Source organism: Cottoperca gobio, chromosome 3 (assembly GCF_900634415.1).
Source record: "Cottoperca gobio chromosome 3, fCotGob3.1, whole genome shotgun sequence".
In the NCBI taxonomy this organism is placed as follows: domain Eukaryota; kingdom Metazoa; phylum Chordata; class Actinopteri; order Perciformes; family Bovichtidae; genus Cottoperca; species Cottoperca gobio.
The window spans coordinates 24,486,215-24,509,657 of record NC_041357.1 but is presented as its reverse complement, the minus strand read 5'-3'; the positions used below and the strand labels follow the sequence as shown (position 1 = coordinate 24,509,657).

At 40.5% G+C, this 23,443-nt stretch overlaps 1 protein-coding gene across 1 annotated transcript in view; it reads left to right on the top strand.

The window, feature by feature from the left end:
* Positions 1-6,242: 6,242 nt before the first annotated feature.
* Positions 6,243-23,443, top strand: part of ush2a (Usher syndrome 2A (autosomal recessive, mild)) — a 159,738-nt gene continuing 142,537 nt past the window's right edge. The window contains 4 exon segments of the mRNA XM_029426054.1: positions 6,243-6,848; positions 7,286-7,500; positions 7,613-7,828; positions 11,002-11,170. Coding sequence (XP_029281914.1) covers positions 6,243-6,848; positions 7,286-7,500; positions 7,613-7,828; positions 11,002-11,170 — 1,206 coding nt within the window.

Below are 23,443 nucleotides of genomic sequence, written 5' to 3'. Positions count from 1 at the left end.
TTCTTTGTATGTTGCACTTATATTGGTTTGGCTTATTTGTAGCTAATAGTTGAATTTGTATCCTATTGTTTCTGTGTGTTGCACTTTTCTTTGTCTTATTTGAAGCTAGTGTTCTGCACTTAAAGGATTGCACCTATTTGAAGCTGATGTACTTGCAAGATTCTTGCTGTCCGGAGTTGTATCCTCGTGATTATTTGCTCTTATTATAAGTTGCTTTGGACAAAAGTGTCAGCTAAATGAACTGTAATGTAATTAAATGTTCAGAAATGTTTCAGTGCCAGTGTATTTGTTTACAGGCAGAGGTTTAGGGAAACACAGGGAATATGTCATTCCCAATATTAACCAACTAACGTTAATGTATTGGTATGTTGGTCTGTTGATTTGTTTATTTATTAAGATTAAGATTATAGTCAATAATGTTGCATAAAAAACTATCAGATCCGCTTGAAACGTAGGCAAAGGAATGCAGTAAAAAGTTGTGTCTCTGTTTCTCTACATTCTGCCCTCTCATGGTCAGAAATCAATCAGTGCAGCAGTAAGTTTTACAGCCAGCTTAACTTTTAATGTTTGCTTCCGTACTACAGCGACAGTATTGTTGTTTTTAGGAAAATAAATAAAGAGATTCTGTGCATTTAGTAGGTTGATTCCCATGGGTGATTCTAAGTGATAATAGATGCAGAAGTGCCCCAGGCTAACAATATATCTTTGACAGGGGAGAGGTGATTGGCATAGACAAAGTGTGTGTGTGTGTGTGTGTGTGTGTGTGTGTGTGTGTGTGAGACTGGATGATTTTGTGTATGTGCATTGTCAAGAGAGGCAGGAGGTTAATTCAATCCTATAGAAACGCAGCATGAAGGGGATTGGACAGCACAGCCCCGAGGGTGTCACTGGCCTCAACCCCAATAGGGGGCAGAAAGTGAGTGCACGCACACACACACACACACACACACACACACACACACACACACACACACACACACACACACAATATGGACCCTGTGATTTAAGGGTATAAAATGTGAAAAGCCAAATTGTTTTTATATCTAGTTTCTGTTGCATTTCATTTAGAGCCAAGGAGGATAAATGATGAACGTAGATTAATATATATATATATATATATATATATATATATATATATATATACATATATCTATTTATAGAAAATGCTGCATAAAACAAGGACAAGAAAGAAAAGGACATTTAGAGAAGAGTGGTGGTGGAGGACAGTAAGAGGGATTGAGGACATGGGGAGGGGAGAAGGGAATGAGTGAATGAAAGAAAGAATGAGTGGTGCCTGTGGAGAGTGGGATGTGCGGGAGAGAGTGGAGGACAGAAGTGACCAAAATAGAGTTTAGACAGCAGGATGACGCAAGTGGCAGAGGAAAATGGAAGAGATAGCCTAAATAAACCTTACACCAGCACAGCAGAGAACATTTCAGTCAGCATAGTTGCCAACTAAGCATGTTGCTGTGGTGTTACTGAGATTTGATGTACATGCATATTCGGTGCACGCCACTGTAAATTAAATTTGAAGGATAGATACAAAGACAGATGTGAAAAATGTTGTATATTCAGTTTCATTCCCTCTTATGATGTCTTGTGACAAAAAGGAAAGTTACTCAAATGTTTGTTCCACATAGTGAGCATAGGGCTGGGCCACAACTGTAATATCGTGATACACAATTACGTTGTCTAAATTGATAATAACAAGCACATACTAACTTTTCTAAGGGAAAATCATTTGAAGATCATGGTTTTGTTTCTACATTACACTTCAGATTACCACTTAGTTCAATAAGATTAACAAACTGAACTCTAAATCAAACTATGGTCTTAATGGGATCACTCTGTATTTGTGCGCATGCATGTCAACACAGTCAGTTAAGATGGAAATATATATTTTATATATATATATTTCACTTGAAACTGTTTATTTTGCACTAACATTCTTAATTAAATGAGAAACACTCAATATGTTTCATGTTTCAAGTATTGTATTCACACAGGACATAGTTTCTTACACCTCAAGGGTGTGCACACGATACGTTTTGGTAAGAAACACTTTTTGTTTATAACTTTTGTTGATTAACTCCACAATACACCTTAAACCTATGCACTCATGCACATATTTATACATGCTAATATATGTGCACGCAGACATGTGCGCACCCACTGAAAGAGGTCTTAAATCAATGGCAGCCAATTGATGAGCTTGCAATCACCACTATGCTTTAACATTATTTGAGATAAAATTGCTCTTGAATAAGGCCTCAAATACACGTGTGTGTGTGTGTGTGAGTGTGCGTGTGTGTGTGTGTAACATTTCCATATGGGCAACCTAATATTGTATTTTGCTTGAAAACACACAACCCGACCATCAATTTATTCCACTTTTCCTAATCAGCAGCGAGGCCACGGATGTCTCCATACATATTCATGCTGCTCTGGAGACTCAGAGAGACAATACATTTACAGCCCACATTTACCATATTACCCTTAATGTTATTAGACCAGCAAACACAATTTAGACAAATATAAGTCATACATAAGTAATTTGGAAAATGAGACAATATTAATTGTGCGATCGTCATCCAGTTTTAATCCCGTTTGTGTGATAGCACTTCAATCTCTGGAATTGAATGTGCCCGGCTGAATAAATTAGTACAATCAATGTATGACTAGATTCTCTGTCATGTGGACACACTCTGTGCAAATCTATGCAAATGTCTTATGAGGAGAGGATAAGAGAAACTCTTCTTGGATAACAAAGCTCTTGATGATCATAGCCTATCTGACACAGTGGTGTGATGTCATTTTCACCCTCTCAGAGGAAAATAAAGAAGTGACAAGGGATGAAAAAAAGAGAGGGTTTCAACCTTCTTTCTGGGTAAATTATCACGCTGTGTGTGTGAATGTTTGAGCAGAGCTGCACGAGCTGCCTCTTTCTGTCCCTAGCCATTTTAATGCCTTTTTTAAAAACATATTACAATCTGACAACTAAAGAAAGCCAGGTAACTCACAAGTCTGCAATTATTATTATTATTATTATTATTTTTAAATGTATATGTAGATAAGGTTACGACCTTGAGTATTTCCTCTTTGCAAATATTTCTGATCAAGTTCATCTTTTTTCTTTCTCCACTTTCCACTTCCTCTTCTCTCCATTTTTCCCCCTTCTCCACCCCTTTCCTCCCTACCTCTATCCTAGCCCCTAGCCACCTCCCCTCTCCTCCTCTCCCCTCCCTTTGCTCCTCTCTGCCTGGTATTGATTAGAAGGCGAACCTCTAATCTCCTTAAGGTCATTAGGAACACTTAATTAAAACCTAGTTAGAATGCCTTTGTTCAACCAAAGCAAATTGCAGCTGTTCAAACGCGATTAGTATGATAACGTAAAAACTTGTCGGCAGGGAAAAATATAAGAGAGGGTCTTTTTTTGGTGGAAATGTTTACACAATTTAAATGCAGAGTGCTTAAGCACACAGTGGAAGTCTAAACTACTGTATACTTGAGCTAGTGCTTCTGCTGTGTGTGTTGATGGCATTGTTTATATTTTGCTAGTGGATGTTCAGCTTGATGAAACTAGAGGATTAACGCATGTAACTGGCTTAGGTTACCATATATTTGTTTAAAATGAGTTGTTTTATACACCTAAAGCCAAACAATAAAAGATGCAGTCGAAAAGACCAGGTCAAATATATAAGATGTATACGATCTAAAGATGAGAGTTGTTCTCTTGTTGTCATCTTCAAATGATCAGTATTATACACGCTCACTTTCTTATGCAACTAATAATGCAAAGAAAGATTCGAACCAGAAGCAAAAACTAATTTGGAGACTGAAAAAAGAAAAGAAAACATCAACTTCGTAGTTTGGTTTCTGTTTATTATAGAGATATAGACCATTTATCTACATTACATTTTTTTCTGTTATTGCATTTGATGATTTGAATCTTCATTGTAACATTTTTCATTTCCTTTAAAATTAGTCAACTCACAAAAAGCCAAACGCACACAAATATATGCTTTAAAAAAGTGTTTTAATATCAACCATGTATCACAGGGCATTCACAGCAGCTTGGCCTGCCATAAATAGTTTTATCACTTTTACATACAGCGATTCATCTCAGACACGTATTTTAATTAGTAATTTGTGGTTAATTGTTACCAAGGCCCAATTAATGGCACACATAGCAGTGCATCCCTGGTGACTGCCATGGGATTGCTGACAGGGAAAGACACCTTGCCAGCTCCTTTGCCTCTCATTATGGGATTCCTGCAAAGTAAAGGAGCCCCTTTGAAATGTTCTTTAAAATGAGCCTTCTTTATTTCAGCAAAGTGACTATACGTTATATACAGCGTCAGTACAAACTGACCTTCAATCCGCTTGATTTCAGATATGTTGCCCATCCTCTTTTTGAAAATTGATATTGTGTTTTGTTTTGATAAATTGATAAATTTCTCTCTCTCTCTCTCTCTCTCTCTCTCTCTCTCTCTCTAATAAGCAAGCTAAATAAAACAATAAAACAAAGACAATGCAAAAACTATTTGGAGTTGGTTTAGTTTATAATATAATCTATTTAGATGCAGTGCCGTTATTAAAACATGTAATTTAACAGTCTTTATTAATATGTGTCTAAAGCATTTTAATTTGTAGAAGGTATATGATGAAAATATGTTGTTTGAGAGCACAACTTAACTGTAGAATATGAATCTGTTTGTGCCATAATGCACTGCACCATTAAATGGTAAAGTGGAAGGCTATTTAAGTAAAAAATAATAATAACTTTGACAAAAAAAAGACAGTTTAATTTCTATGGATAGTTCATTCAATGGTTTCCTGCTCGCGCTCTCTTTGGCCAGAGAGGATCACCGTTGCCTAGCGACGGCAGAAGCGTTCCTCATTGCTCTGAGAGCCACTTGTCTGAATCCCAGACGCATCCCACGCAGGAGGGGGGCACAGCATTACTGCCAGGCAGGGGGTAATTATTAGGCTTTTTAAATCGCATATTAATGCCTCGCTGTCACTGACAATCTTTAGTATTCTGTAACAGATGCAAAACGGATATGTCGCACTGTTTGTTCTCACGCCCCCCCCCCCCCCCGGGGCTCTCAAGTTCCCGTTACCTGGCTCTCAACACTGTAACGTTGCCTCATCGTTACTTACTTTGCGCCCAATATCCTGCCGCCTCGCGCGCTGCTGGCCAGATGGCAGCTCGCGGTAATCTCCTTAGTACCGCTCGCCGCATGTTCTGAATGACAGAGGTACGACAGAGAGAAACAAAATGAGGGGGGCTTTGACAAGTTCAGCTGTACTGTCATTCAGCTTTTCTGTCGAAGTGTGGGCTTGAACGACGGACACAAAAAAAACTCAAGTCATGTTTGGAGAGGACTATTTTTTCTACTGGAGCGGCGTCTGCTATCGCTGACAGACAGGTGTGTGGAGAAATACAGGTAGTTAGCTTGTTTTGTGCGGCTCGTGCCAGACAGAGCAACAAGTTGAGTGTTTGTTGACGCTGCACTTGCGATGGGAATAGAGCTTTGTGCTGCTGGGAGTCCACTCCGACAGGTAACCACAAGGAGCCACCACATATTTTAACATAATATCTGCATAGATTTACACATTTGTCATATAGCACCTGTTATTAGATACACTGAGCTTTTCTATTTTCCTTCGGACAGGCGAGAGGGTCCAACACTAGAGATGACTGCACTGCTGGCCTCTTTTTGTGTGTCAAAATGTGAAATTGAAGCTGATAAGTATTGTAATGAAGAGAGCTTTGGCCTAAGCCTCAATTTCCAACAAACTTATGTGAAAACCCGTTTAGTTGGATAAAAACCTGGAGGCCAGATGCCAGAGGAAAAAGGGCATGTTTAATTCAATGGAAAATGAAGAAAAGGGGAAAGCAATGTAGCAGTATCAGTTGAGCTGTGCCTCCATCAAGCTGTACATGATAGTGTAGGCTTTGGCTAGGGAATAGCCTGCATGGCATTTCACTCTTCTCAGATTTGTCTCATGTTAGATTTTGGTCTGACCACGTCTCTCTTTCCTTCTCTCCTTCTCTCTTTTCCCTCTCTAGATTGTGAAATCCTACCTATCATGTGAAGGCTTTGGTTGTGGTTTGTGTGTGGGTGTGTGCGCGCGGGGGACAGAGACAGTGTAACAGAACTAAGCTTCGTAGCCTCACCCTAGGGGCACTGGCCTGTAAAAAAAAAATGTCCCTGTAACCCTGGAACCATGAAACCATGACAGTCATCACTTATTCAAGCCCTGCTGGAAGGTTTCGGAAAGAAATCCAAGTTCTTGGACATCCCTCTGCCCCGGGGAATGTTGCAGAACCCCTGCCCGAGATTGGAGAACCTCGGACCACGCTGGACCCCTCGGAGAACTCGATTCCAGAATCTTGTGGGGTCAAAGGCCAGCGATGGATTGATCAGCGAGACGACGAGGGAGGAGCGGAGGGAGAGAAGGCTAAAAGGAAGAGACAAACATGGGGCAGAGGAGTCAGCAGAGAGAGGATGCAGAGAGGAAGGAGAGAGGAGCAGTGTAACTTAAGGAACAAATGTAACAAGAAAGTTGTGGGAAAATATATGGAAAGAAAGGACAAGAGCAAGACATATGTGTCTGGGTTTTCTGGGATTCTGTCAGCTGCAGAAACAGAAGGTGAAATCAAGCAAACGGAGAAAAGGATGGGGAAGAGGAAGATGTGGCCTGTTTCTTCTTGGCCATTTCACTTGAAAAACATCACTGAAAGAGGGAAAGCCATGATGAGAACGATGCGGTGGAATAAAATCCTTCTCCGGTTTATTCTCCTCGTCTTCACCCTGTGTCCAAAACCTGCTTCATCACAGGTAAAAGTGGCATTCAAGGACCAATTATAATTTGTGATCCAAAAAATGGATTAGTAATTGTTAACAGAACAGTACTGTATATTTATTATTTGTTGACTATCAAATACGCTTTTTTGCAGCAGACATTTTGACCTCTCATGGTAGGAAAAGCAAAGGTTTTACTTAGAACATTAACAATGGTTCTATTCAAGTGTATGTAAATGTGCTATATACATCCAGTATGTGTAATGGTACAAGCTTTGCCAGTAAAATGGGTTATGCTATATCATAAACCTATTCTTTAATCCATTCATTTTTAATTCTCCAAATTGCTAAAATGTTATTGTACTTTCGGTCATTATTGTATTTCTCAGGTTTGTAATACTAATATTGTAAGTATTCAAACTGTAAGACCCAGTTTGAATACGATACTAATTATAAACCGTCTTCATTCTAAGGGTCATTTCCCCCATATGGAGAACATCGCTGCCTTCAAACCCGTGTCCACCTCTCCGGCTCGCTCCACCTGTGGGTATCCAGAGCGGAGCAGCTACTGTCAGTCGCCGTCGACCCAGACTGAGCTGATGACATGTTATCAGGCCTTCTGTGTCCAGGAGTGTCCCTATACATCCTCCACACCTCCCTATGCCCCACTGCTTCTGCCTGCACACAGGTAGGTTGATCAAATTCATAGTAATGTTATTAAGATATTTATATGACCTCTAACCTTTCAGTTCACCTTTTTGAGAGAAAATATTTGACACATTTAAACTTTATTCCACCAGGGGTACCTGTGTAACTGACAGCAATGACACTCGCCCTGGGACTGAGACAGAGGCTGGAACCACTACCACTTCAGAGGCGGTTTCTGGTGGATCCAGTAGTGTGCTGTTTCAGCCAGTCCACGATGGATGTCTGGTCTCTCCCCCCTCACAGAAACAAGGAGCGTTGGGTTCCCTCACCCTGGCATTGTGGATAAAACCAAGCTCTCCTGGAGAGATGTGAGTTTATTTTTTGTAATTTCTAACGGCTTTACATATAAATACCTTTGAATGGAATTGACTGCTAATGTCATCTTACAGTAAACATAGTATATTGTGCATTACAAATGTATAGCTTGATCATTTATGGATGGACGGAATTTAGCTAGCTTTTTAAAAGTTGTATATCCTGTGCAAAGAAGCCAGATACAGCATATAACAGCTGTTCATGACAGCCAACTGATGTTTCCTGTGTGTGTGTGACAGTTCATGCAGTACCTTATGATTAGTTGATCAATTTGATTTGATTAAAGTAAATGGTCTCACTCAAAATATCCTGGTTTTACTCATCACGGCATGTGATTCATTAAAACACTATACAGCTAGAAATGCTGCAAATTATATTATGAAAATAAATATATATTAGCCAGGATTATCCTTCCTGAAGGGCGTCTCTATAGTGCCCAGGAGGTTACTGCAGTCCAGATTGTGTAATTGGTCTGTTCAGGGACTTGAACCAGCAACCCTTGGGTTCCCAAGCCAGGTCCCTACAGACTGAGCGGCTGCACCACTGATACTTTGCTTAGGGAAGGTAAAGGAGCAGGTACGGAAACTGACAGTTCACATTGCCTGGATGCAAACATACTGTGTTTCAATCAGAAAGTTAGACGATATGACAAAATAAATAACACTGCAGTGATACAGAGCAGTCGTTTCAAGTTGTTATTGGTATGAGGATATAGTTTATATATTCAAATCCTTGGAACCTCAAGAGAAATGGGAAATAATAAATATATAGTCAAATGTCTGTTGTGAAATTATTTCTAATATGATTTTCAAACACTGGAAGTGCATTGAAGAGAAAGCCCTGTGATATTGATCTAATAACGAGGAACAATCAGGTCAGGTCAGTATCACTGTCAGGAAATGTTGGCAAACCACAGGCTGTCATGTCTCCTACTTAGAAGTGTTGTGTGTGAGAGACAGGTTGAAAGTGTGCTGGTATGTTGCAGGTAGGGCTGGGATGGTGCAGAATTACACACACTCAGATCAGCTTGCAGACTCACACACACACACACACACACACACACACACACACTGCGCACACAAAAAGAGATCAGTTTGCTTTACTTTGCAACCCCATCTCCTCCTCCAGCATACGGCAACACTTACATTTAAAGTAGATTGATTGAACAACATGTGATGCTTGTCATGAAACTAAAAATAGGCTCAACATACATGACGTCCTGACAGTTCATACAATTACAAATATGCACCTCCAGACGACCTGTAAACAGACTTGAATGTGTAAAATCTGTATAATGAACGTAGCTGTTGTCTTATTAAATAACTACCCTTTTGCCAGATTACTTTAGTAGTAAAATGATGTCGTAAAACTTTAATAGACTGAGTCTTTTAATGTGATCAGAAAGTGTTGGCTCCATGTGGACAAACAAGGAAGGCATTGCTCAGTGAGGAAATAATTTAATCTTTGTGGATTTAAAAAGTAAACTGTTATGGTTTTATTGAGATAAAGTCTGTCAGCCTTCACATATTTCACGATGTGCTGCAAAGATAAACGTAACTTTTCAGTGGTGACAGGTGTGACGCAGGACCTCGAGCAACACTAAACAGGTTTCACGTGTATTTTATTAATACACGATGTTCAGCTTGAATGTCGCTGTCAGTTACATCTAACTCCGAAGGGGAATCAGACAGAGATCGCTCCTTTTAAATTTCCTGCTGTGATTTTGTTTGTGAAGTTGTCTTTCTGGGGATTCAGATGACAGACTAGTCTTGTTGTCTTGGTTTGCCGAACATGACACCTGTATGCACCTGAATGGAAGTGATATCTCTCTCCTCACTCTCCCTCTCTCTCTCTTTCTGTTGCTGTCGTTGGCCATCAGTCTTTTGTTGTAGAGACGATCATGGCTGCCATCAAAGAAGCCAGATGAAAGGAGGCCTCTATCTTCACCTCTGTCCATCTCTCCTCACCCCTCTCTCTTTGTCGCCCCCTCTCTCTGTGATTTCACATCCCTCCCCTCATCTGAACAATGCACAGAGCCAGCCACCTGTTCTAGTTGTTATTATACCGTGGCTTCACTTCCAGAAACTGATTATGAAGTTATGTTTATATTGTTTGAGGATGCATATTTTGAATAGATATTTATTGTTAGTCTGGTGATTTGCACTTGACTTCTCCTACATGGACAACGTGGAGAAATGTGCATGTCATAAATATCACAGATGATGGAAAGCCTTATTTGTTATTGTGCTTTATTTGAAAAACAAAAAATATCTTCAAGTTCTTTTGACAACTTGTCTTTTTCCCACAATCATCACCTTACATTGCCCTGGGAATGAATACGTTATAGCGAACGATGCCAAAGGTTTACTGGTTCCATCTTCTCAAATATGTGTATTTGCTGGTTTTCTATTTAAAAAACCCTGAATATCTTTAGGTATTTGGACAAAACAAGCACTTTAAATATGGTAACATGGGTTTTGAGACTCAAATAATTAAAGATTTAAAATTATAATATACAGCTTAATCAATTATGACAATAACGCTGAGTTGAATCAAGATTCTTGTGTTTATCACACGTTTTTACACAATTAGCATTTTCAATCCAGTAAATCCGTTCTTTAGTAAGTAATTAACTTATATAAACTTACTTCTTGCACTGATTATCTCTGTCTGTCTTTCTATCTCGAGGTCTCTCTCTACAGGCACACACACACACACACATACACACACACACACACACACACACTCAAATCATGTGCAGACATACATACATACGGTATGGTCTCTTTCTCATGCATACATCTATCTGTGATTTATAGGGTATGTGGCTCTTGGTTCATAAAAGTCATGATTTCCCATAAAATGTCAGTGATGGTGGTTAATATGACACGTGCAGGGTGTGTGTCTGTGTCTGCACCCAGTGTAGCAGCTCAAACCTAGCAGTCATGTAAAATATTGATATTCCATGTGTAAATGTCAGAATGAGAGACTGTGTGTGTGAATGTGTGTCGTGGCATTCGACTCCGTGGGTTTTAGAGTCCACTCTTCCTTTATCCTTACTTCTGGGTTAAGTTATAGCAACTTATCATTTGCCAGATATTCAAATGGACTGTCCATGGCTGCTGAAATGATTGTGTTGCATACATGTGTGTTTTGTTTCCCTCAGGATGCTGCTGGAGAAGAGCTCAGGGGAGCGGTTGGTTTTTTCTGTGACGGTGTCCGAGCAGGCTGTCATCCTGCGGTATGGCCAGTCCAGCAGTCGGACTCCTCTGACCGTCAGCTTCAGAACAGAGGGGAGGCTTACACTGGGGAAGTGGACACACCTTGTTTTGCAGGTAACAAATGTCAAGGGTTTGGGGATCCCGATGGAGGCATGAGAGACAACTGCCCTGTTAAACATGCCAATGTCGGTCAATATGTATGTTTGTGCATGAAATTCAATCTCTCTACCTTAGAAGAAGCGTCAGGTTTGCTTTTAACCGTTGCCTTAAGGGTCGTGAAATCGGCATGGTATCTTTATCACAGACGTACTGTCTCTTTATCTTCCTCTCTGTCTGCGTTCCTCTTTTATTCTCTGTCCATCTTTTTCTCTTCCTCTCCACAAGCTTGTGGTAATTATACTGGCAAACATCTGCTTTGGCGCAGCTGCTGGGGCCAGGGGCACACACATTACATGAGACACACAAAGACAGACGATGCCTCACACTTTCAACACTTTCAATTTCAAAAACGTCTATGTCCTGTACGCAAAAACTAACTTCAAATCCCCTGGAACTCTTTGAATTTCACTTATTTTTAAAAATCTATTTAGGTCTGTGGTTATTTTCAATGGTTTACTGTGTAAAACACAGAAGTTAATGCTTTTGTAAGGTTTTTTTTAATGTAGTTACTTGGATACGTTTCTAATGTGTTTTTGGATTTGGATAACAAAGCACTTTGATATCTTGTTATTTATGTTCTGCTACACTGGAGATCCTGTAAATAATATTTGGTACATTCAGTTTCAGTATCAGAATGTGAGTATGATAATTGAATACTTGTTTACATAATTTACCATTATCACAGAAGCATAGGAAATTAAAGCTCTGTGAAGATTTACATTTCTTAATTGTATCACATACTCTACTTAATTAAGTACCGTACGTGATATAATAATATATGCATTTATTATCTCTCTTTTGTGTTTGTTCTTTTGATCCTTTATTTCTCCAGAACAAATTGACCCATGTCGTACATCAACTAGAAATGTCAGAAGGCATCACAAGTTAGAAATACAAGACTGTCGTCGACAAAGAAAGGCTTTCATAAACTCTGATCAATCTGAAATGGCAACTAGTGAAGTGGAGAGAATCTCGAGGCCACAAATTAATCTGTGTGCGAGCGTTGGTGTTTCTAGTCTGTTGTAGAGTATCACTTTACAGATTACTCCACTGGAAAATCTTTATCTTTCAGCAGCTCTGAATAACATCAAGGTTACCTGGGGAGAAAACATGGTCACCATGACGAGCCCAATACGTGTCTGTTACTGAAGTTGTTTGTTCGCCTGCTTTTTAATCTTTGGGCCCAATTTTCTTTTTGACCTGGCATGAAGTTTAATATGCTTCACTGCATTTTGTTAACCTTTTATTGCCCCTTCCTGATACTTATTGTACTCAGATATACATTGATAATGACATTATATTATCCTAATGATGACGTTTTTATATCATGAATTCTCAAATGAAATCCATGTCTTTCAATTAAAAACTAAAATCAGTAAAGTGTCTCGGGTAAAAGTAAAGTAAAACATTTTAAAGAGTAAAACAGATACTGACCTTTTTGATAATCTTGGTATCATAAAGATATTTTCCTATTCCATTTTTATAAGTCTTAATTCAAATTAAGTTTCCAGTATTACTATTATTTCCAGTAAGTGTAAGAGACTGAAGGTGCTAAATGCCAGTAGATAAGTTTGATTTAAAGCATGATTCAAGGCTGGAGGGTTAAACCAGGAATGAGGAAATGATACATGTTGACCAGTACTTAAAATGATTGTGCCCAGCCAGGAAATCTAACTTGACAGTTTAGTTTACTGGCTGGCTGACTGGTGTTGATGCCTGGTACAGTAATCTGGCAGTCCAGTGTGTTGTAGGCTAAATGTAGTGTTGCTTATGGCTCAATTGCTAACAACTGTGTGTGTGGTGTGTGTGTGTGTGTGTGTGTGTGTGTGTGTGTGTGTGTGTACAGTATGCATGTATGCTCTTTAGAGATCAGGTTTTTATATATGTCTATGTACAGTATCTATGCGTGTTATACATGTCCATGTAGGCATGAAAAAGTGTACGGCTTGCAGGTACTTTGCTCAAATTGTGTTGTGTTGGTGTAGCTTGGAGGTGTTTTGAAAATATGTGTGTGTGCATTCTTGTGAATCAGTCGGCCTTTTGTTTAATGGTATGGTGATGTGATCTGTTTTGACCATTCCGAAGAATAACATAATCATTCTTGACACTCAAACACCATTCACATACTCCCATATTCGTGCATGCACACGCACTTATCTACTCACTCACTCACTCACTCACTCACTCACTCACTCATACACACAGATACACACTCACACACTCACAGTTCAGCGGTAATTTGTAGCCGACTTGTCAGCCACAATACAGACATTACCCTATGAAGGAGCTGGGTAATTTAGAAACCTTTCCTACACACACACACACACACACACACACACACACACACACACACACACACACACACCAGTCATCTGTCGGTTTGAAAAGATCAAAACACCAAAAAAGACAGTCAAAAGGAATACGGGTTTCCAAGTGCCAGGAGCATTTCACACACACTGACACACACACACACGCACGCATGCACACACACGGTGCCAGGAGCAAGGTGCTGTAGGGATGCTGGTGCTCCCTAGGTAGTTGTCTTATCTGATTATGGTAACGATGTCGAGAATAGTGGAGGAAAAAGTAGCCTGGGGGAGGGAGGGACTGAGAGAGGAGAGGAGATGGGGAAAGTGAGGGAGGTGGCTCAGTGCTGTTAAGTGATGATGCTTACGATGTCAGTTTACTGTGGGACTCACTTTCTTGTACATTTCTGCAACCGGTGTTGCAGTGGCTGATGATGTGTGTAATTAACATAACTTGTTCTCTCTGAGGTTGTTTTTTTATTTTTTATCTGAAGTGCCTCGCTTACTGTGATTGCGTGAGGACAACATTGGGCATTTGACGCTATGGACTGAGTGGTTGGGTAGGGAAAATAATGAGCCGCAAGCGCGTCTGTTCGTTCTATCCAGAGCCTCTTCACATTAAGATGAAGAGTAGGTGGGATATTCATAACACCCACATCAGGAACAACACCCAGTGTAGCGGTGTCGGCCAGGGCAAATGGGATGCTACGTTAAGACTTCTAAATGAACGGCTATTATCACCAGTTTACCCCCATGATACTAGAAGCTCCTGTTGTTGTCAAGTTTACCTGATTTATCATTATTGGACAAATCCAATGTAAAAGCTAGAGTGTTGAGAGGAGCAGGCGTACTTTGGTAGAGTTTGGCTTTGGTTTACACAACCTTCTGTGTTGGCTTTAAATCCTTTTTTCCTGTTTGTGTATTCCTCTTCATTTCAATATCTTTCACTTTGTGATATGTTATTATTATAGCAAGGATAGAAACAGAAAACCTATAAAAGCGTAGAGTTGAAAATGTTCTGTAAGGCAGGGGTTAGGGGAAATCTTGAAGAAGGTGTCAAGTGTAGGGAGGAACAGAGAGATGAAGAGAAAGAAGTGACAAAAATAGAAGGCAAAAGATAGAAAGAAGAGAAAGTAAAGGAGTTTGCAATTTAAATAGCTTTGGAGTACTATCTTTTGGAGTACTAGTGATTGACTGTGTGCCTGGAGGACCCCCAGAGGGGTCCGTCTGTTAGTGCCTGAGCAAATCAGCATTATCGGATGAGGCAGTGGCAGGGACAACCAGTCACACCGGTCCCATCACGACCCAACACGGCAGCATGAATGTTTAACACTCATGCGTACGCACACGTACCCACACTCTTTTTCTTTCTCTTACCATTAAACACATGAACACACTGGTGATGTACGTACTGCCTCCACATATACACAGCACCACACGCACATACACAGAGAGACGGCTGGTTGCCTCTTTCAGAGGGCTCTTACCTGTTGCTAAAGACGGAGAAAAGAGAGGAGAAACAGATTTGTTAAGAAAAGAGGAAAAAAGAGGTTAAGTGGGTGAGTGTCTGAGTGTCATAGTAAGTTAAGGTCAAGTCAAGATTACAAAGACACACACACATCCATCTATATATTTATTGGAGGGAGTTGTTCCTATCTAATCTACAATTTGTTCTCTAGACCCTGACAGCTCATCTGCTTCACTACTCTGCACTCAGACAGTTCGGCTGCTAAAACTTCTACTGAATGCCATAATAAGCTTAATGAATGTTTTCATGCACAATTACACTGGAAGACTCTGTGGCCTGTGTGTACGTCTGTATAAGGACTGGTCTGGTCTTTGCAGAAGGCACTTAATTTGCGCCGAATGATCCGATACCACCACAGTCTTGCCATCTTTTTCTTTCTTTCTTGCATTGATGCCTGTGCACATGCCTCATCGCTCCACTCTATCTGAGACTGATTCCGTCTTTCTCCTACTTCTGCCTTCCTCTCCTCATCTGTCCTTGGTCTGTCTCTCCTGCAGGCTCTGCTTTCATTCCCATTCTCCCCCCGCCTGCCTCTTTCTTACTTCTCCTTACCTCTTCTTCTGTGTTTTCTCTTAGTGTGAACTGGTCAACACGTGTTTTCTAACCCAGCTAAACGCACCTTGATCCTGATTCCTTACCTAGGATTAGCTTAGATCAGTCCCCTCTAAGTTAAACCTTTTTGTAAAGAATACTTTACGCATTAGTCACTATGAACACATTGATATAGACATTTACTTACCTTCTTAGCCAAAAGTTCCAACCTTCTCCACGGCCAAGATACTTGAACCTGATTAAATTATTGCTTTGTTTCTCTGATAACTTAAGATCCAGACGTCAGATGACTAAAATCCTGCATCTGGTTCCAATATATAGTTAAAAACCACCTGAAATGTGGCTTAAAATTGGATAAAAAGTCAATTTATGACATCTTCTGGCAGAGAACCACAACGCTGATGCATGCGCCAAGAAGATACATCGCCATTTCAGGACGACCAAATAAAACGGACCGTTACTTACCCATTCTTCTGTTACCTCCTCTCTTTTTGACTTATACACGGCTACATAGCAGATCCTATTTAGGTGCAGGTGCAGGTTTAATCCCCAGTAGTGCTTATACTGACATGCTTTACCTCCATATATCAACACATTTCAATATTTGGATCTCCATAGTAGTAATGAGGGTACTACTACTACTTCGACAGGCTGCTCAATGCATGTAAAGTAAATGTAAGTAGTTGCTGTAAGAGAACAAAATAACAACATACATTTTACATGAATAAATGAATATAAGAACACTTTAAGACTTTATGCATATAACACACACACACACACACACACACACACACACACACACACACACACACACACACACACACACACACACACACACTGACTCATAAAACTATCCCAATGCTTTTCCCTCTTTCCCACCGGGAGTGACAGAGACAGATTGTGAGACAGACTCAAAGTTAACGTGTGTGTGTGTGAGTGTGTGCTTATACATGTGCATGTGCATGTGCATTATGTGTCCGTGCATGGAGACCCTTGCATGTTTCTGGAGGCTCTACGTGTGTGTGTGCGTGTATATGTGTGTGCACTAAATACAGTAAAAGTACGTGTGTGTACAGTATTTGTGGTTGTGTGTGTGAAGGTGAAGCAAGGTTGTTATGTAGGGGTGAAGCGGACACCTCTATGGTAGCCCTCTGTCCGCTGGCACAGGAGGCGAAAGGGCACGAGACTGGCATCAATTACATTGTGAGACAGAAGGAGAGACAGGTGTGTGTGTGTGTGTGTGTGTGTGTATGTATGTGTGTGTGTATGTGTGGTGAGGGTTGTGATTTTCTGTCTTGAAATAATTGTTTTAATTTATTTTACATCAGTGTTTCATGCCAGTGTGCAGACTGGTCCAGCTAAATAGTGAGAGCAAGGCACTAACACGGCCAGGGTTAAGGGTTTCATTCCCACTGGAGCTGTGAGATATGAGCGCTAAAATTGTATGCGTCAAGGGTGCTGCAAGGTGCTTTGGATAAAAGGATCCACCAAAGAGCATATGTTATGTTATGCCCTTTCTAGAAATATCCAAGCTAAAGTAGAAGATGCATGGCATAGGTTAGTAACCTTATTAAGAGCAAAGGAAACGAACCAGAATATTCTAAAGAGAAGATGCTCAACAGTGAATATGAAACTAATGTTCCCGATCAATTTACAAAATATTACATACATGGACACAAACTGATCTGATCCACTTTTACTCTACTCCACTAAAAGAAATATAACGATAAATGGACTTACAAATACAGTCCGTACCATTTGCATACTGTTTTTTTTGGGACATCCCTATTAAAGATCGCATTTATTTTTCAGTTGCCCGACGAAGCAACTGCATTCAGCTTCCCTGTACAGAGTTTACTTCCCCCGGGGAAGCGTTAATGTCGTCACATTTTAAGAATGTTGGCATCAACTTGCTACCCTACGGTTCTCACGACATCCCTTCTCTACAATGATGCTGAAAAGTTTCCTCTTATTATGTTTTGTAAATGGATTGGATATCAGGCCAAGTTGTGTCGCATTAATTATAGTTTCTTTGTACATCTCATTAATACAAACAGCTACGGTTAATTTAATCACGTCATTACTTGAAATAAAATGAAATTATTTCCACACAGTGAGGAAATCAGATTTTAAGTGTGGGGGGGGTAAAAAACAAAGCAATTGAATCGAAACGGATCGCAGCATGTAACCAAATAACCAAATAATAACTAAACATGAACCTGACCAGAGCCAGAAACCTCAACAGGACCCAAACCTGATACTTTGTCAAGTCCGTGGAGTAGCAGAAGTCCACCTGGTACATCTGAGCTTTGTTTACGAAGTCTTACTTCGACTCTTCTTGCAGCGTGATAGTGTCTGAGCGCCTCCTCCCTTGAATGCTTGGATGCTGGATGTCTCTGTTTTGTTAAATGGGACCCGTCTTTGCTTTCTGCTCCGAAAGGAAAAGTCTTAGAGACTTATGGTCTTTATTAAAAGGTTGGTGTGTCACCCTATAAAAGTCTCCTCGCTCTCTTTTTTGTCTTTATATTTTGTCTCAGCTTTCTTTCTTGAAAATGATTGTCTCATCTCTCTCTCTCTCTCTCTCTCTCTCTCTCTCTCTCTCTCTCTCTGTCTCTCTCTCTGTCTCTGTCTCTCTCTCTCTCTGTGTCTCTCTCTCTCTCTCTCTCTCTCTCTCTCTCTCTCTCTCTCTCGCACACTCTCTCTCACTCTCTCTCTCTCTCTCTGTCTCTCTCTCTCTCTCTCTCTGTCTCTCTCTGTCTCTCTCTCTGTCTCTCTCTGTCTCTCTCTCTCTGTGTGTATGTGCCTCATCTATCTCATTCTATCCCCCCTTTCATTGCCTCTCCCCCTCCACCTTCTTTGTCCTTCCCCCTATCCCTCCCATTCTCCTTATACACACATGCACGTGCACACACACACACACACACACACACACACACACACACACACACACACACACACACACACACACACACACACACACACACGCAGTGCACTCTCTCTCCCTGTCTATCTCCCTGGGGACAATTTTCTTTTCTTAAATAAACTGTCATAGCTAGTGTTAAAATATGGGCCTTACATGGGGTGAGCGCGGCAAGGCAAAGGCATGGGGCCCTGGGCTGGTATAAAACATGGATAATATGCTGTGAGAGGTAATTGTATCTTTTAGCGCTGAGATGAGTAGAACAAATGTGTCTCCTCTCCATCCTCTCTCTCTCTCTTCCTCTCTCTTTATTCCCTTTCCTCCTCTCCTCCTCTTCCTATCTCTTTCTTTACACACTGCAGCCGTGCTAATATGATAGAGAGAATATTGGCTGTACATCAGAGCTGCGAACAGTTCATAGTGGGTAAGGGCAAGTATATAGGGGTGGGGGGGGGGGAGTAAAGAGGGTGGGAGAGGCTTGGAGGGTGAATAACAAGAAGAGAGTTAACAGGAGTGAAAGAAGGAGAGAGGGAAAGGTGACAATATGCCTGGGGATGCAGAAAGTCCCATTACACTTTTTGATTTCACTCACTTTGGTTTTTATTTAGAGGACAGGCATATCAGGGACTATCCAGCAAGCTTTTACACAAAATAATTGTAAGGTTAAGATGATCTGATAAGTCCGTCAAGCTAAAATCATCTTAACCTTAAGATGGATTTGTCTTCAAGCTTCCTGAATATGTTATACAAACAAACTTGACCAAAATAAGTTCTTATCTAGAATAAATTAACGGTCTTCTTTTGTCAAATGACAGACCTTACAAAGTGTAACAATTAGAATTATACACTTGTAATAAACAATAACTTCGCTTCACCTTTTATCGACTTCTTCTCCCAGCTTTACTCCTGATCTTCATGTTTTCCCCTATATTCCTTTTACATGATGCTATTATTCAAATGATTTAGTTCTGACTTGTTATTAAATAATATTCTAAGAAGACAACAATTCAATGACTCCATCTCTTCTCTTGCATTTCTTTAATTTGACAGTCGATTATATAGAATGTGTCTTAACCACCAATATATTTCATTCTCCCTTATTTGAACGCATCCTTCATTAGAATCTTCCTCAATGATGTCAAGAGCAATCTTACCACATCACCTCTATCGTGCTCTTCTTGTATACTTTCCAAAATATCTCTCTGTATGTCACTCTCTTTCCCATGTATCCTGGTGTCTTCCTCTCATTCACCAAACTCTTCAGTCCATGTCTCTGTTACTTTCTCTTTCTTCCTGCTTTTCTCACTCTTTTTCCGACTCCCCCCCCCCCCCCCCCCCCAATGACAGCTTCACTGGCTGTGGAATGAGGAGTGTTATCAGTGAGTGGCATGTCAGTCACAGGGCAACACATCAGGAGGAGAGCGGCTGCGTGGAGGGAGCTCGGTGAGGCGGGATGCGTGGGGGCAGAGACGGGGAGTCGGGGATTAGAGGAGGTTAAAAGGAGAGGAAGAGATAGGTGAGGAAGAGCAGACAAGCATGAGAGGAGCAACAAGAGAGGGGAAGGTCTCAGAAAAGAAAACAAAAGACAGTTGAGCAGAGTTCAAAAGAGGAGGGTGGAGATGTGGGGAAGAGATGGAGCAATGGAAGATTTGAAGAGAGGAAATAAGAAAAGTGAAGTACATTTTATTGATGCAGCCTAAAATCCCCAGTTTGTCTCAGAGACGTACAGCCACTTACAAAACGTATGTATGTATTACCCTTGCTGCACCTTAAGTTAGTATATAAATGCCATATCAATTGCATGACAGTTGTTTACTTTGGGAAGGATGGGTTCTTTCTTGTTCTTATTCTCACTTCTGTTTGTGTGTTTTGGCTCTTTTTAGTTACGTGTATGTTCACTGTAAAAGAAAAAGAGGAAACGTTTAATATACTTTAAGAGTGAAGAGTGTAAAGGGTTATTTTGGGTCAGTAAACATACAATTATTAAAGAAGAGCAGAGAAGATAGAAGAAGGTGAACTGGATTGAGGAGAAAACTGGGCGACAGGGAGAACTAGTTTCCTCGGAGAGAAAGGTCAAACAGGGGCAGCAGAGTGTGTGTGTGTGTGTGTGTGTGTGTGTGTGTGTGTGTGTGTGTGTGTGTGTGTGTGTGTGTGTGTGTGTGTGTTAACTGGTGCTTTGCCTTCACACACACAGAGACATATAGAACATTAAGCTCCTACATGCAGCCCTGTACTGCTTTAGCACCTAACAAATCGGACAGCAGTAAAATATGTATCTAGAATTGGTTTCCAGTGTTAGTCATCTTAAGGTCCTTCTCATCTACCTTGACCTCAAACTGTCACCTGCAGCTGAGACATCCCTTCTCTACATATAAATGAAATGTTTTTTTAAAAGTCTGACACTGTATGCAACATGTCAGATGTTTGGATAACACCTGGCTGTTTAGAATAATGAGAATTAGTCTGTGTGTTAACCTGTCCTGGACCATGATGAACTGAAAAGCTTTAGTCTGGTCTGCAACTGCAGTATGACAGCTGTCCGTCTGAAACCCTCCTACATGTTGAGTATGGCCAAAAAAGAATTTCATAGTGAATAACAGCTTTGAGTCTGCTGCAATTGTACGTTTCATGTCTTTATGAAAGCTATATGCTTGCTTACATTGCTGAGTATTTAACATTCAAATGAAACAGACATATACGTGTCAGTGATCTACCTATGTACAAACCTTCTTACATTTGATCATTGTAGAAAAGAAAAGATGAAGGTTGACTAAACAGGCCATCTGAGACAAACGTGTCAGTTGTACTTAATGCAGAATTCTAGATTTTACAGAGCATGTAATGTATTATTGATTCTACACTTTTGTATGACTGGAACAGCAAACTTGGGCTGATTTTATTCAGATTTTCTCTACCACCTTGTACTTTTGTGGCCCACAGCTACAAAGTGAGCTCAGAAGAAAACACTGCTGTCCACACTGTGTACTGAGCCATGGCTTGGCAGGAGTGTGAAAATCGAGAAGAGCTTTAGTCAAAATGCCAGTCTACAGATCACTAAAAGCTTTCCACTCAGGGTTTCCCTGGGCTTTTAGAGAGGCTTAGGTGGTAACATTGCCAGCGGGGTGGGTTGTGCACAGGGAAAGGGTGCTTGAAACTCCCTAAGAGCACAGACACCTTTGCAAGGAAATTGTTTAATAAGGAAATGATAATAATGAAACTTTACTCACGAGAAGACATATAAAATATGTTATGGTACATTTAATTTAATAGTCAGGTAAAACACTTTTAGCACTCCCTATAGGTGATGGTGCAGTACATGGACAATTAAACAGCCACCGGTTTGGTCACAGAATTGCAAAAGTAACACAATAACTGTAGCTAAAATATGAAATAATGTGGACAAATGCAACGTTAGTGCCTGTTAGTTTTAACAGGAGTCGTGGCTTTGCAGGAATGTCACAGGAGAAAACAACATGCAACCAAGCCAGGTACTAATGGAGCCATGAATAGTGGCAGTGAACCACAGGTAGTGCAGGGGTTAGATTCAATATCCAAGCTGGCCCAGGATTGAACCCCATTGAACTTCTCTCTCCTTCCACTTTCAGCTTTAATCTTAATGTGACAGAGAGTTTAGGTTTGCATGAAAGAAGCAGAAACAAATATATATCACAGCAATATTGAATGTGTGTATCAAATGAATATGCTGCAGCTTAAGTTTGCATGATGATGGAAAATTATGTATCCCAGTCGTCAAAATTGTTAAAGGAACATTTAACTTTAGCGTTGGTGTTATGGATGTTATGGATCATTATTGGGCGTGTAGAATTAGATAAATTGATGTAACACCAGCACACTCAATAATATTGAAAATATAACACACACTGCAGTACTGTATATACTGTAGACTTGCACAATTATCAATCGTGTGAACACATAATTAACTACAGTTAGTGATTGCTAGTTGTGGGCTCTATTATAGCTTAGTACATCTGAAAATGCATGCAGTCATTGTACCGTAAAGCGCTTTAGTTACAAAATGCATATCCTCTGTGTAAAGGGAAGAAGATAGGTGCAGTTTAAAGTAGTCATTTCCTTTCCTCTGGACTTAGTGGACACAGTCCAAATGAGACTAGTTATCAACACTAAAGAATTCTTTAACTCCTTATCCCTTTTTTCCCTTCGATCTCAAAGAAGTCTGAAGTTACACTGGCTAAAAGAGACAAAGAGAGGTAGAGGAAAGGAGGAGGGGAAAATACAGATGGACGGGTAAAGTGAAAAACGGAGGGAAAGTGTTTGTGAAAGCTAACAAAGGGGAGTTGGCTGTGTTTCAAAAGGGCGCGTGGCGGCTAAGGAGGATGAAGCGCTTCAGGATTCATTTACATCAGGCCTGACAACTGCCTCACATCTCCCCAAGAGCCACACAGCTCCGGCTTAGAGATTCCTAAAGAGGGCCCTTCTTCTAGCTCCATCTCTTACACCCGCTCTCTGACTTTTCTTTTTCTCCCTCCTGTCTCTTTTTTTCTCTTTCCTTTTTTTCACTCTTATTCTCTCCTGCGCTCTCTCTTCTGCTCTTATGCGCTTGCTAGTCTTCAATCAGCCATCATGAAAGTGTCTGTCTGGGCGTCTTAACTATCCTCTGAGAGGCAGACACTTGTCTGGGCCTGCCTTCATCCCCTAAAGGCGTTTTTTGACTTGGACTTATTTCCCTCCTCACACCTTTTCAACTTCCCTAAAGAGCTGACAACAAGTGAGAGCGACAGGGCAAGATAAACATGAGGGAAAGAGACAGGAAGGGAGATGAGAGGGGGAAGTCGTCGACTGAGAGGAAAGAGAAAGTAAAGATGGGTATAAAAATGGGGAGAGAGTGGGAGCAAATGAAAATGAGCTGAGGGAACTCGAGAAACAGAAAAAAGGTGAAAAAC